This window comes from Strix aluco, chromosome 22, assembly GCF_031877795.1.
Source record: "Strix aluco isolate bStrAlu1 chromosome 22, bStrAlu1.hap1, whole genome shotgun sequence".
Classification (NCBI taxonomy): domain Eukaryota; kingdom Metazoa; phylum Chordata; class Aves; order Strigiformes; family Strigidae; genus Strix; species Strix aluco.
This window is the reverse complement of record NC_133952.1, coordinates 339,098-352,998: the sequence shown is the minus strand read 5'-3', so window position 1 is coordinate 352,998 and position 13,901 is coordinate 339,098. Positions and strand designations below refer to the sequence as shown.

Below are 13,901 nucleotides of genomic sequence, written 5' to 3'. Positions count from 1 at the left end.
CTCCAAACACTCACCTGATAAATTTGCTCTCACTACTTAAAAAAATCTAATTGGATGTACTGTCAGCATCTGCCATCCACTCAGCCTGAGCCCAAGGGCTAAACAAAGCTCACCACCTTCTGCTTAAATAACACAGCTTTTGAGGTTATCGGTGTGCTGTCATCGGCAAGGAAATGACTGGGCTGCTCCCGTGCAGTGGATTTGAGACTGATGGATTAGACTGAAGGGCAATTTACTCTGCTTTAGCCAGGTTGTAGCACCCCTTCTGCTCATCACAAATAATAATATCTGTAGTTTGCCCGGTTGCTCGTTCTACCTTGGGAGTTTGAGGCAGGACGGGCTCACTCTCCAGTTTACCATTCTCTTCAGTATATGAAAGACACCTGGGAAAGAGAGACCAAATTTGGGGCAAAAAAGAGCCAGGAGGGGAATGTGTGCTTCTCCTTTGAATTCAGAGTTGTGTCAGCCCTAACTGAAGCTGTTTGTCCACCCCGGGAGTGGTTCTGTGTTTGCTCTTATGTGAAATAGAGAAACAAAATCTGATTTTCAGAGGGTACAAGAAGATCTCCCTGAAAGAAACTTGAATACTTACATGGCTAGAAAGGACTTGGAGTCCTCGGAAAGGTCTGATAAGGAGAGAACTCTGCTCTCATCAGCAGGTCAGAGAAGCCCCTTTGAGCCGCACAGCAGCACTGGTGGGGTTCACGTTTCCTTTTAAGATTTCAAGGCATCCACCTGGGAGTCTAGAAATATATATACAGGAGACCTGGAGAGGTGAGCTCAGCCTAACACAGCCTAGAGCAGCAGCTCTTAGATACTAATCTGTTTGTTAATCCCCTCTGTCTGGGGAAATTTGAGGTTTCTGAGTGATAGTGAAGAAGAAAGAAGGGTGTCTAATAATCTTTTTCTTGCAATTCAGAAGAAATTCAAGTCCAATACTTTTTTTGCCTTAGGATTCGATGTTTCCAGTCTAAAGTGCTGCATCAGTTCCCAGCTGGCTGCTGTGAGTCCTTTTTAGGACACCATGCCTAACGAGTAGAAGTCAGCAACTGTAGTGAGAGTGGAGCAGTCCTGCATGTCCTTGTCACGGCAGTTTGGCTTGTCCCTGGTACTGGCCCATCTCTGCCTCTGGGGACAGCCCTGGTCTTGCTGGCCTCCCTGTGCATCTTTAATTTAGACTCTGGCATCTCTGAGCCCTCACGTCCCACGCAAAGAAAAAGTGGACTCCAAGAATATGTACCACAGGAGGAGAACTGTGGATTCCCTGGCACTGGGGTTATTCTTGTTGGGAGAGGTTATCCAGGCACAACACAACTTTCAGTGAATAACCTCTCTGCTGTTGGAAGTGTCATAAGGGTAACAGCATAGGAACAAAAACGTTGCAAGACTATCAAAGCCAACATTATGAAAGTGTTTTGAAGGTTATTGATGTTCTTCCTGCGGGAATTGTATTACCAGTCACTGATATCAAAAGTAACAAATTTAAAGAAGCTATAAATGACAAAGCCTTCAGAGCAAGAGCAAAGAGTAAAAATAAAAAGGACTCGTTGCTCACCATGTACTGTAGAGCCTGTGTGGAACATTCAGTCGTGTTTATCTCCTGTTCCTCGGGGCAGGCATCAAGGTCATGCCTGTGTCCCTTCCAGGCCGCTGGAGCCCCGTGTTCCTGCCCCCCAGTGCTCTGCAGGGGTGGGCGAGGGCCAAGGGCTGGCGAGCAGCGTGTCCCGGGCGGGCAGGGAGTGACGTGTGCGGCGAGGGGCAGCGCGTCCCCCCGGCCTTGCCAAAGCGCATCCCCTGGTCCGGATGCCAGCCAGCACTAAGGGGTAGTCACGTAGGAGCAGAGCAGGGCTCTACGGGGAGTCCCTCCTGCCGAAGGAGAGGTGGTGGAGCATCCCCATCCTCTGGCTGCCTGGCCACTGGCCCTGGGGAGCCAGGCAGAGCCCGCTGCCCGGCACGACCCCCAGACACAGCAGGAGCTGCCCTCGCCTTCCCGTGCTGCAGAAACCAACTTTTCTGGTTGGGACAGGGGGTTGTGTGGGGCTGGGAGTCCACGGCGCCCTGTGAAGCGCCAGGCTGCTGGTCTCCATCTGACGCCTGTGCAGACCCTGGGGTGCAGCCCCAGTCCTACATCCCCCCTCCTGCATGCTGATGCTCATGTGCTGCTGCTGTGGGGAGCATACACGGGGTTTGAGGGACTATCAGCTTCCAGATGATTTTAACACATTTGCATACATACAAAAATAACTTAGAGCTTGGTGGAGCTTTAGGAGCAGCACTGAGGGACAGCATGTCTCTGGAGGGAGAGCTTATCACGAGCTCCGGGTACGTTGTCCTGGGGTTTTCTCATTTGGTATTTGGAAATGTCAGCTTCCTATTACTTGGTCCACCTACAACAATGCCAATTAAAAAAATAAAAAAGTGAGATATCTTCAGGTACACATCGAACTCTTCTTAATTCACAGCAATGCATTAATATTTAAAAGTCAATAGTGTTATTGAGGCAAACTAGGCCATCAGCACATGAGAGAGCAAACTTGCACCATCTGCATTCAAACCAGAATTTGAAGCAGTGCATTCTGTTGATATAAACTTTGAAGGCACTTGGTGAATGTCAGCGGAGCTTTGAAATTAAAATTTCTTCTTATTTCAGACCAGCTATTGTTGCATCTCTGGCCTGGGTGAGCTGGGAAAGGATAGAAGCCACTTGGGGCATGCTTTATAATGTTGGCATTTCTGGAAGGTGATGAGGATGGAAGTGCTCGGAGCTTAGCTCTGTCTGAGCCCATTTGAAATGCAATGACAGAATTCCCATGTAAAGGTTGCGATAAAAACAGAAAGAGGGAGAAGAGATTCTGTACTTCAGAATGAAGAAAATAAAAAGTCCTCGCAAATGTCAGCTGGGGGATCTCTGGCTACACTTGTTGGGGAAGAACAGTCTGAATGCGGTAGCAAATCTTTTACGGAGTAGCAGCCTGCAGAGAGGCTGGCACCATTACATCCTACTCAATACCTTGATATTTACATTTGTATGTGCTAATTTGACACGGCTTTGTTCACGTCTGCGTGCATAGCCCAACGTAGTTTTGAACTGTTAATGCAGCTGCAGGGCAGAGCTATGCTCTTCATCGGCAGCTTTGGTGGCCGTGAGGTTCCTTACTGACACTGTGTGTGCTAGCAAGTGTTTGCTTTGTTTTACCCTAGAAAGAGCTGGTTTGTTATTAAATCAAGTAATCCCGGTATATAACTTCAGCTGTATCAGTTAGCAAATTCTTTGGTATGTTCTGAAAATGAAAAGCACAATTCAAGTGTAGGACGCTTTGAAATATAAGATGGCTTTGATTGTCTTCTCTGCACCACTTTCCAAGCAGAAGAAATTGTACTATTCTGGAAGTGGTTGCAATATGCAGGTTTAATATAAGAAAACGTAGAGGGATTGTTTAAGTGTCAGTCTTCAGAAGCGGAGAGTTGGAGTAGCAGTATGCACAGAATAGCAAGAAATTTATATGTCTGTAATAAGCCCCGTTTGTCAGGAAGAGTACCCCAAAGGAATTCAAACCCAAAGAAACCTTTGCTTTGCCCTTAGAGTTATTGTTTGAAGAACCTCAAGGCTTTTGCAGAATGAGTTGTAAAACCTTGGACAACTGGAGAGAGCAAGTGACAAAGGAGGAGACACTTTGATGATTTCCATGGCAAATTTGTCTCCCTTAAAAGACAGTCGATACTAGATGCAGCACTGGGTTAAATGCATCCCTTGCCGCTGTTGTGTGGTTTTCCCGAGCAGGGGGTGTGTTAAGAGTGTCTCTAAGCAATCCGAAGTGGGGCAAGTTGCTGTCTCTAAGTTTTCTCTGCATGCTTTTACCATGGTTAAGTTTCTACACGTGAGCGCTGGCATAGCTCTGGGAGGTTGTTAAACTGGCTCTAACAGCTGCCCAGGCACCTCCTGTACAACGGCTATTGAAGTCGCAGGCTGGTCTTGCAGGAATCCAGATGTACAGTCAAAAAGGATTGAGTGGAAAACGGTAAAAACCATGGGTTTGGAAGAGGCGAGAGCAGCTTTGGCTCCTTCAGCGGCTCTGCCTTGCTCAGTGGTTTGAGGTCTAGAGCCCGACGCTGTTCCTGGAGAAGACCCTTTGCAGGTTCAGCTGGAGCCGCGGCAGAGGGGATGCGGTGCCGCTCGGTGCCCCCGGGCAGGGTGTTCCCAACACCGTGGGCGTTGGGGCCAGACTCAGGTCTCCTTGGCCCCTCCCAGGCGAATGCTCTGTGGCCTCCAGTGGGTTTGTTGCTCCAGAGCAATAAGCAGGACAGGAGAATTCCCTGCCACGTTCCTGTCCCTGGGCACCAGGACACAGGACTCCTGCGTCAGCACCACCGGCTCCGCTGGGTGTTTCTAGATAAACAAAAGCAGTCCCAGCTTGTGGCAGAATTATCTTGTCCCTGTCAGCCACCCGTGTAAATTAAAGATTCCAGCTGGGAGCAGTGACACAGATGAAAAGAAATTTCCATTGTCCGGAAGAATAATACCTGTGTGAGAAAGAGAAGTGCCTTTTGTTTTATTTTGCTGCACGCTTCCAGTTGTGCGGTATCGTCCTTCTGTTATACCTTTTACTAGCACAAGAGGTATTGCTATGAAAGATAATAAGCAACTCAGAAATCAATTTCTTTTTGGAACTTTGGAGGCCAAGAATTACAGTGCTGTATTTCACTGTATCTTTCAAAGTGCATGTTAAATAAACATCATCCCCAGGAGTATTCAGAGGCAGCTCTTTGTATATAAAATACCTTCAAATATATCACATTTGATGATGTATTAGTAAGTGTTTGGTATTTGTTCTATACTAAGACTCTTACTTTGCTGCTTGCACTATTTAAACGCTGCCGGACGATGACCAGGCTGACCCACGTGCTGTTTGTAACCCCACGGGATTGCTGCCAGGCTCACCTACAAAGAAAAGCTTATTCAGAGATCTTCTGACTTTCCCTGGACAGGACTCTGCTCGTTTCTGGGGTTGTCTTGGGGCAATTCAAATCAAACCACCTGTACTGCTAAATCCTGAACACCATCCTAGACCTTTCTTCTAAGGGGGAGAAAAAGACTTCAGGACCGTTTCCACTCCCCTCCTGCTTTCTCTCGAGATTGTCCAGCGGGATCCTCTGAATTCAGCTCTGCTGGAGGTCTGCCACGGGTGACGCTTCCACAAGCCTCGAGGAGAAGGTGCTGGGGACGGGGCTCTCGCTCCTGTTCGTGTTCGGGTGTCCCCGCCAGCACGGGGAGGACAAACCAGCGGTTCGGCCACGGATGCTCTTCCCAGGCTGGCTCTTTGTCAGGGACCTGGGAGCAACGTGCCCCAGCAGCAGCAGGGGTTTGCCCATGTCATTGGTGTCGTAGGGATGGGACAGGCCCTGCTTGTTATTGAGAGAAATGTACGGGTTATCAAGGGACACCAGGAGCAGCCAGAAGAAGAAGAAAGATAAAGAAGGATTTTAAAATAAAATAATTAAAGGAAACCCTATATTTTTCCAATCCAAACCCTGCCCTGCAGTGGCTCTATACCCCCTAGTCATTCTTCTGAGACATGAAATATAGAACAGAGTACAATTACTTTCCTGATTACATTCTGTCTTCCCTTACCAAGGTATTGAAGAGGAACTGGGGAGCACATTATAAAGCATACAGCCCTATTAAATCTTTATTCCCTTTAAAACAATTGCAGGAAATATCAGGATGCTGATTTAACCAGGTTTAAAACCATCTATGCACTGATGTCTCTCTCTGCCTGGCTAACCCCAGGTGTCCTCTCCTCCTGAGGGAGCTTTTGAAGGGACATAAGTTCCACCAGCTCTTTCACACAGCTGGAGGCAGAGGATATAAGGTGAATTCAAAGAACTGCACAGGCTAAAATGGATTTCCCAGCAGAAGGGATCCTGTTCTGCAGCACAAGTTCTGCTTTTGCCTCTGGCTCTAGGGTCCCCCTCTCCTCCAGGTGCTCTGGTGCTTCAACTCTTGGGTGTCAGGGCTATGTTATGTATCTCTTAATTGTCTCGTTCTCCCTAATTAAACATGCCCAGCTCAAGATAACATAAGGCAATGGGTTATGCATTTAAAGTCAATGTTAGATTTTTTGGCTTTCACTGTTAGTGTGGAAGACTAATATATTCTAATGGATCAGCCGCCAGGTTGCCTTCCGTAGCGTGACCCCAATTAGAAATTAGTTCAAGGATAAAGAAATTGCTGGGATTCAAACCAGTAATCTTGTCCAAAGCTAGCATTTAGTCTCTGGAAAGAAAAAAATCCCATTACGTCTGTGTCTGTGTTCGCGCCTTGTACTTGAGGTATCCCAGGCTCTGCTCTCAAACCATTAAAAATCTGGAGGAAACCCTCCAGATAGACACTGCTAAAAATAGCAGATTCTGTGATCTGCAGCTCCGTGTGTCTGGGAGTGGTTTCGTTCCTTGGTCTGGTTTTAGATAATATATAGATGATACACAGACGCTCCCAGTACCGGTCTCCGAGTTACCTGTGGGTACTGCAGCATCGCATAACAACAGCCTCTCGAAACCACGGAAACCTTTGTATTATCTTTTTCTGGGTGATAATCTGTTAGGTATTAATCCAGGCACCCCACAGCAATGGATGTGAATTATGTTCACAGAAAGCTGAGACTCCTTTTCAACCTTTTGGATGGTTTGGGGAATACAAAGTAAACCTCATGAATGAATAGCCATCAGAAAACAAAAACCCTTTTACAATTTTGAGGGTGGAAAGGGGAGGGAGGGGGCCCAGGAGCTGCCTCTGCGTCCCCCTGCCACGCTCCTCTGTTCCTTCTGCCCCTTTGCTTCATGGTTTAGCCATTAGGGCCGGAAAAGGCTGGTTTCACCTTCCAGGTTTTTAATAATGCCTAGTACTGAGCAAGTTCAACACAACAGGAACAACACGCGTGTCCGGCGAGAGAGACTGGCCGCGGAGCAGAGCTGAGGGCGGGCACTCCCGGAGCCCAGGGCTCTACTTGGGCGTAATTCCCATGCAGGGTGGCTGGGATTAAATGCACTGATGCTATTGGCCCTGAGGAGATTTATTTCCTTTCATCCTTCCAGCAGGGAGTACAAATGCAAAACTTTCAGCTCAGAGGTATTTTTCGGAATGAAGTATCTTTAGCTGTGGTCATCGGTGATTTGGAAGCCCCTGCCAGTGAGATTTCGCCTTGAGCTGGTTGCCATTGCTGAGCAGTTGAGGAGCAGCTGAAAGCTGGCTGGAAATGGCTTTTGACTTTTGCTTTTTTTTTAAAAAAAAAGAAGAACGGAACAAAAAAAAGCACGCTTTGGGAGAAGGGAGACTTCCCCTTGCGTGGGGGCTGACTTTGCGTAGCAACAAGCAGCGGAGGGCGGTTGCTGAAATGAGAGGAGGGTTCCCCCCGGTAAAATCTGGCGGTACCCGACGTGCCCTGGGCCCAGCCTTGGCCCCTCGCAGCCTGGCCCCGCTTTCCTCTGCATTTCTGCCCTCCCCGCCTGCCAGAACGGGGGAGCTGGGGTGCCCGGCTTGTTTCAGCTGCTTCTGCTAACGTGAAATGTATAACCACGGAGCGGGCTGGTGGAACAAACAACAGCTGATTTACTTGGTTAATTTAAATAGTGTGTAGTGGGTAGCGCAGGGAGGCTGCACCGCTGCTCCAGCAATCATGCTGGGAGGGAGGTCTGCAGTGCCATTACGTGTTATTATTACTTTCTGGATAATGTATACACTTTCACTATCACATAGTTTTTCTCCTTCATTTTTCATGAGATTAATGGTTAAGCCATGGAAGAAATGTAACGCCATGCCAGTCTGATTTATTGACCACTTAGTGCTGATGAAGCTGCAAACAAGAGTCGGACAGATGTTGCAGCTGCATTTTTCTTTATCAAAACTAACAGCTTTTTGTGGGTTTTTTTAACTGCTTCTTGTGCCGCCTCCTGCTTACCCTGCAGCGCCGGGGATGTGGAACCAGCCCCCCGCCGCCCGACGAGAGGCAGCTGGGTGCCGGGGTGCGGAGGAGCCTGCCCGGGTCGGGGGGACGGCAGCGCTTCGCCGGGGCTGCATGGGAACGGAGCAGCTCCACAGAGGCTCTGGGCACTGAAATCGCGGGGGGATTTCTGAGAGACACGCTTCCAGAGCCGCCTGCAGCCTGGTCCAGGGCTCCCTGGAGGAAATCCCGGCTGCCCAGGGGAAGGGCTTCTGCCGTGGCACGTCCATTGTCCTGGCACGTTTCCTGCGTGGAAGTCACATCTGTAATTTTTGTTTTAGCCTTTCACATCTCTCTTGTTCTATGGGTGGGTGTCCACAAAGAAATAGCAATTCTCTGCTGACTTAGAGTTTTCCAAAACATACGTATTCTCATAATTTGTGTCAGAACATTTCAGTTTGCTAGGTAAATTGACATTTATGAGACTTGCCAATGTGAGGTCAATTTTTAGATGTAGACATAAGGAGCAAACCTGTTGGTATTGTGTTTGTTTTATATGCTTTTATATATAAACAGTATGAACTCCAGTGCCAATCCACTGCTGAGGTCCACCTGCTCCTGCTGCAATGAAACCGGGAAGCCCCGTCACCCTGACTTGCCTGGTGACAAACAGGCACTATCAGGCTGTGAAAAATATGGTTTATCTGAAACGAAGGAAGAAGCATGTGCGGAACTGCCGAGTCGCGCAAGGCCACGGCGGCAGCGTGTCCTTGCTCTCTTTGAAACTGCCCCTGAGAGCAAGAGGTGTCTTTACATGAAATCTCTGAAGCATATTACTTTTTATTACTTCATCTTCTAAGTCACTAATTACGTTAAATTAGCTGATGGAGACTATTTGAGTGTAAAGGTAATCATTTTTATTATCTGAGTCTTTTCTGAATTCTGCACGAGGACCATAATGTTTCAGACTTCCCGTTGTTGCCTCCCCAGTTCTGAGCAGCGACGTCCACTCGCGTTGGACGTGGCTCGGCTGCCCCGGCTGTCACCTTTGTCACCTTTAAAGGGTAAAGCAGGAAGGCTGAAAGGAAAATGTGGCTCAATTTTGTGTGGTGAGCTGAGGACTTGCACTGCGGTGTGGAAGGAGAGGATACGGTGTTTTAATGTGTCCTCCTCTGGTTGTGTCTCGTCTGGGGCAGCTGTGCCCTGTGAAATGGAAGGGTTTCAGTGTGTAAAAGTAGAACATAAAAAGTCCAATTGTTTGTCTCCAGGAGAATCTTGGGAATAGAAGAGCCGATGGTTTTCTTTGCTTTAGCACTTTACAAAGCTGCTCTGAAATAAGTTGTTAGCACTTCCTTAGTAGGTTCCTTGCCTCTTCCCTGTGCAATACAACTCTTTAATACAGACTGCAAGAATTTAATACTGCAATCTCACAGAATCCTCACTGAAAATCCCACGCTTGCAGTTTTCATCAATAGAGGGGGAAGAAAGAACACAAGTTCCTGCCTGCGTGTCCTCCTAATGTTAGCGAGCTTCTCCTCCAGCCTGAGGGACGCGCCTGGTGTCCGGAGCCCGGCTGCAGGGGACGGGGGGGACGCAGCATGCGGGCACCGCGGGAAGGGGCTCTGTCAGCTGCCGGCACCCCCTTGGCGAGGCGCTGGGAGACGCGACCGCTGCCCCCTCATCTCGGGGGCGCGCGGAGCGTGCTGGGGGTGCGCGGTCACCCCGCGCCCGTCACAGCGAGCGCAGCCCTGCCCGGGGCTGCCTCCGGGTGCCGCTGCCCGGCCTCAGCGCGGCGTTTCACCGTCAGAAGTGGGTGTCCTCGGCACGGGTGTCCTCGGCGCAGTGTCCGCGTACGGCTCAGGCCTCTGCGGGTTTCGTAAGCAAGTGATCCCATTAGCACAACCTTTGCAAACCAGTGATGGCTTGTGTTCCCTCTCCCACTCAGAACAGGGCTCTAACAGCATTAATGAAACATTAGAGTTTTAATTACACCATTATCCTATTTATTTTTATAAATAATTCCAAAGCAGTCATTAAAGTTTGTGAACTTAGGAGTAAATGACTTAAGGGAAAGAAATCAGCTTCTCAATCTTGTTATTATCTATTGTACAATCTCCCTGGGATGCTGTTGGGAAACTAGCAGAGTTGTTTCTGTTGCTGTTGTTAAGATGATTCATTTACTCGCAGGGTGGTAACACGCTGCTCAGCTCCCTACTTGAAATGTCTGTGTCAGTGGGACGGCGCCGCAGTGCGTCAAAGTGGCGTTGCACCCCCCCTCAGCCCCGGAACGAGGTGCACGGGCCGAGGGGAGCGTTGAACAGCCCTGCGGGAGCAAGCACCTTGCAGTTGTTCTGCACAGGGCAGGGTCTCTTCCAGCCCCGACCTTCCGCAGCTCGCTGTTCTCATCGCAAAGCTGCAGGATCTTCAGAAGACAAATTTCGGGCTCGTCTGCGAAGAGCCTGTCCTTGGGGCGCTCTGTAAGGCTGTTTGTGAGCCTCCTTGGCTCTTTCCTCCCTCTTTCTGCCACCGTACGGAAAGCGTGGCTGTTACTGATGCTCTCGGGTGAATTTCTGTGTATTTGAAATAGCCTGATGTGGACCAGAACTGATGAAAGCACTGGACCGGACAGACCACAGGTCCCTTAAACCAAAGCAAATGACCTGGTGTTTGTTGCAACTGGTATTTGCAAGACTCTTGCAAGTATTCGGTGTTGTATGGGTTGGAAAAAAGATTCGCCTGAGCGCACGAGGGGAGCAGGAGAGATGCAGGCAAAGGGCACTCGGGGTGGGGGGAAGCTGCGTGCAAACTCTGTCGTGCCTTGTCTTTTGCTGCCTCTTTTAAAGAGCAGCTCTGATCTCAGGGAAATCTGGTACACACTGGGATGTAGTTACAATGCTTTCTGTCATGGTTTTAATAAGGAAGGTAAATGCAGAGAGCCCTGAGCAGGGCAGAGGCTCGACAATGTCACTTTTGCTGTGCTCTCCCCACAGAACCCAGACATCGTGTTGGTGCACTACCTGAACGTCCCTGCCATCGAGGACTGCGGGAAACCATGCGGCCCCATCTTGTGCTCAATAAACACAGACAAGAAGGAATGGGCGAAGTGGACAAAAGAGGAACTCATCGGACAGCTCAAACCGATGTGTGAGTATCTGGAGGCTTTTTTGCTCTTTCGCTTTACAGAGGGTTAGTTTGCAGTACAGTGTCTCTCACTGCCACCAGCCGTCCCTGTGAAGGAGACATTTGTCACTGTCAAACTCACCTTGCACCTGCGTTCACATCCTTTCTTCCCAATATCGAACACCTCGGGATGCGTGGTACGAGAGCTGCCCAGGCTGCCCCAGAAAGGGTTGTGTCCCAGAACAGATCCCCTCCACACTCTGTGAAGAAACTGTGCCTACGGTCTTGCGTTTTCAAGAGCCGTTCGTAAGCACCCACTCGCGTGCAGGAGCCGTCGCAGCACTGGCAGGTAGGTTCCCCCAGGGCGCTCCATGTCCGTGGGGCTCAGTGTCAGGTCGGGATGAGCTGCCGCTGCTGACGGACGGACCCTGGAGCCCAGCGGTTCAGGGCGGGTGTCGTTCACTAAGCTCTGAACTTTGCAGTCTAAGGAGCAGGCTGCTGAGGTGCGCAGAGCGACTGGGAGGTTTGCTCTGCAAACAGGCAGTTCTTTGGACCTCTCTGCATCTGCCTTGGAGTGTAATGTTTTCTCTCACATCACAGTTACGTTGCATGTCTTCCCCTGGAGAATACATCCCAGTGTGCATGCAGACATCTTTTTGCAGTGAAAGAAAGATGAGGCATAGCGTGGGTCTGTAAGCAGGAGAAAATTAACTGCAGGAGCCACAATGCCAAATCTAGGTCCTTTCATCTGAGTCAACAAATACCAGTTCTGCTTTTCTCCCTCACCCCTGCCCGCAGCCAGAGGCTGGTGTCCTGCCCAGCTTTCCATAATTGGAGGTCGCAGACACGAAGCACGTTCTGATGTGTTTCAACCATCAGTGAAAGATCAGTCTCACGCTGACCACAGCATTAGTAATCTGAGTTTGCACTGCTCCTTTGATGCATCCCGAGCTCTGCAGGCCCACCTATTCCTTTTCCACACAAAGTTGGAGGGCAGAAGACAAGCAGAAGAGAAGAGAGAAAATGACACATTTGCTAAACAGAATATTGCCCCTGGGACCAATAACCTTAGACAGAAATAGAAGATGTTGAAGGTGTAGCTGAGACTGGACAAGTACCTTAACATTAAACAGGAGAGGAAGTGGCAGCCTGTTAAAAAATCTGCAGTGCATCAAGAAAATTATGTGAAAACTACAACGAACTCACCGTAAATTTAATAACACTTGGCTCTTTTATGTCTCAGGAGGGAAGAGTGAAATTCTGCACAATTATTCAGAGTATATATGCATGTACACGTCTCTGTTTATGGGTACATATCCTGGGAAACGCATCCTTAGAAATGTAGCTAAAATAAAAGCTTTAGATTCTGATCAGACCTAGAAAACAAAGAGGACACAGATAACCGTGTTCGGGGAACACAGAGGGGCACTGCTCGCCAAGAAGCCATCAGATTTGGTTCCAGTATTGGGTGTGCCATGAAATTCTGCAACCAAGCACATTAGTTTCATCACATTTTTGCATTAATCACATTCTTTCACAGACTTCACAGTTTGATTGCCTGATGTTTCCAAATTTCTCTGCCCTAAAGCAGATTTGTCAATGACTTAATCAAAGCGTTGTGCGTGGTGTCGCTGGTGAAGTGACAGTCTCACCCTCTTACCTGTTCTGTGTTGCGGTTCATCTAGTTTTATTCCTTTGGTCTTGGAAGCTGTGCGAGGTTTTTGTTGATTTTATTTTCTTGGTTGCCATTTTTCATAAGAACTTTACATTTCAGAGAAGCTAGTGATGATACAGCCAGGCTGTGCATGGAGGTCCGAGGCCAAATGCTGTACCTGCAGGGAGGTTTTTGCATCCAGTTTCAGAGCACTGGTGTCATTCAGAACTAGGAGGAGATGCTGATACTAGTTCTGACTTTGGGGAAAATGCCTCCTCCTGGTCAGAGGCTGGTGACAGCGTCCAGTTCTTGACTCGCTGAGAACAAGTGCCATTTGTTCAAGTCCTGCTCAGCCTGGGCCAGAGTCGGGTATTAAAGCTTTTGACCTCTGTGTTGAAGCTTTTCTGTCAGAATCTCGGATAGCGGAGAGTCAGTGGTGTGGCAGCCAAAGGCTGGGAGCACGTTCTCTTGGCCGTGTGTGCCTGGAGAACTACAAGTGATGTGGCAGATGGCTGGCAGGGAGAGAGGCATCAGTCTGAGAGTCCGAGCCAGATAAATATATCAAACTGTTTTTCCTGAAATGCAGAGACCCTGACTGGGATGAGCAGGGAGTTTGTTCACATTTCTTGCATCCATAATTCCCTCAGCCCCCTCTTCCTTCCCCGCTGCATCATCCCACAGTCAGTCCAGACTCAGCAAGAGTTCAGCAGTGCCCGGGACGGGCCCAGGCTCCTGGTACCCAACCGCGTCACCCCGCAGGGCAGCGCCCGAGCTCTGGCTGCTGGGCAGTGGCTCCTCCTGCCCTGGTCTCGACTGAGTCCTCTGCGAGCCCAGAGCTGCTTGACTGGCCTCAGGAGTGGTTTCTCCTGATGCTGTGACTGTGCTTGCGCTGGTGGTTATGGATGAGAAAATACCTTTTCAGGGTGGCCGCACGGCTCTGAGAGCTTTAGGGAAACACCATTTTGTTCCAACCTAGCTGGGCTGCGAACTGATTAAGAGACTGAAATTAACCCACCTGAACATCCATGGAAGGTAAATACTCACTGCAGATGCTCTGAGGGTTTGGGTTTTTTTCAACATCTCCAACTGGGTTGAGACTGTAAATAATGAGGTAATCAGCCTGACTTCAGTTTTCAGGGCTTTGGATTTTTGGTTTAGTTCTGATATATCTGTCACCTGCCTTCACGCTG

At 49.0% G+C, this 13,901-nt stretch overlaps 1 protein-coding gene across 11 annotated transcripts in view; it reads left to right on the top strand.

The window, feature by feature from the left end:
- Positions 1–13,901, top strand: part of CAMTA1 (calmodulin binding transcription activator 1) — a 305,869-nt gene that overhangs the window by 231,100 nt on the left and 60,868 nt on the right. For all 11 annotated transcript variants that reach the window (XM_074847837.1, XM_074847839.1, XM_074847834.1 and 8 more), the window contains one exon: positions 10,928–11,081. In XM_074847837.1, coding sequence (XP_074703938.1) covers positions 10,928–11,081 — 154 coding nt within the window. The remainder of the gene's footprint in view (positions 1–10,927; positions 11,082–13,901) is intronic.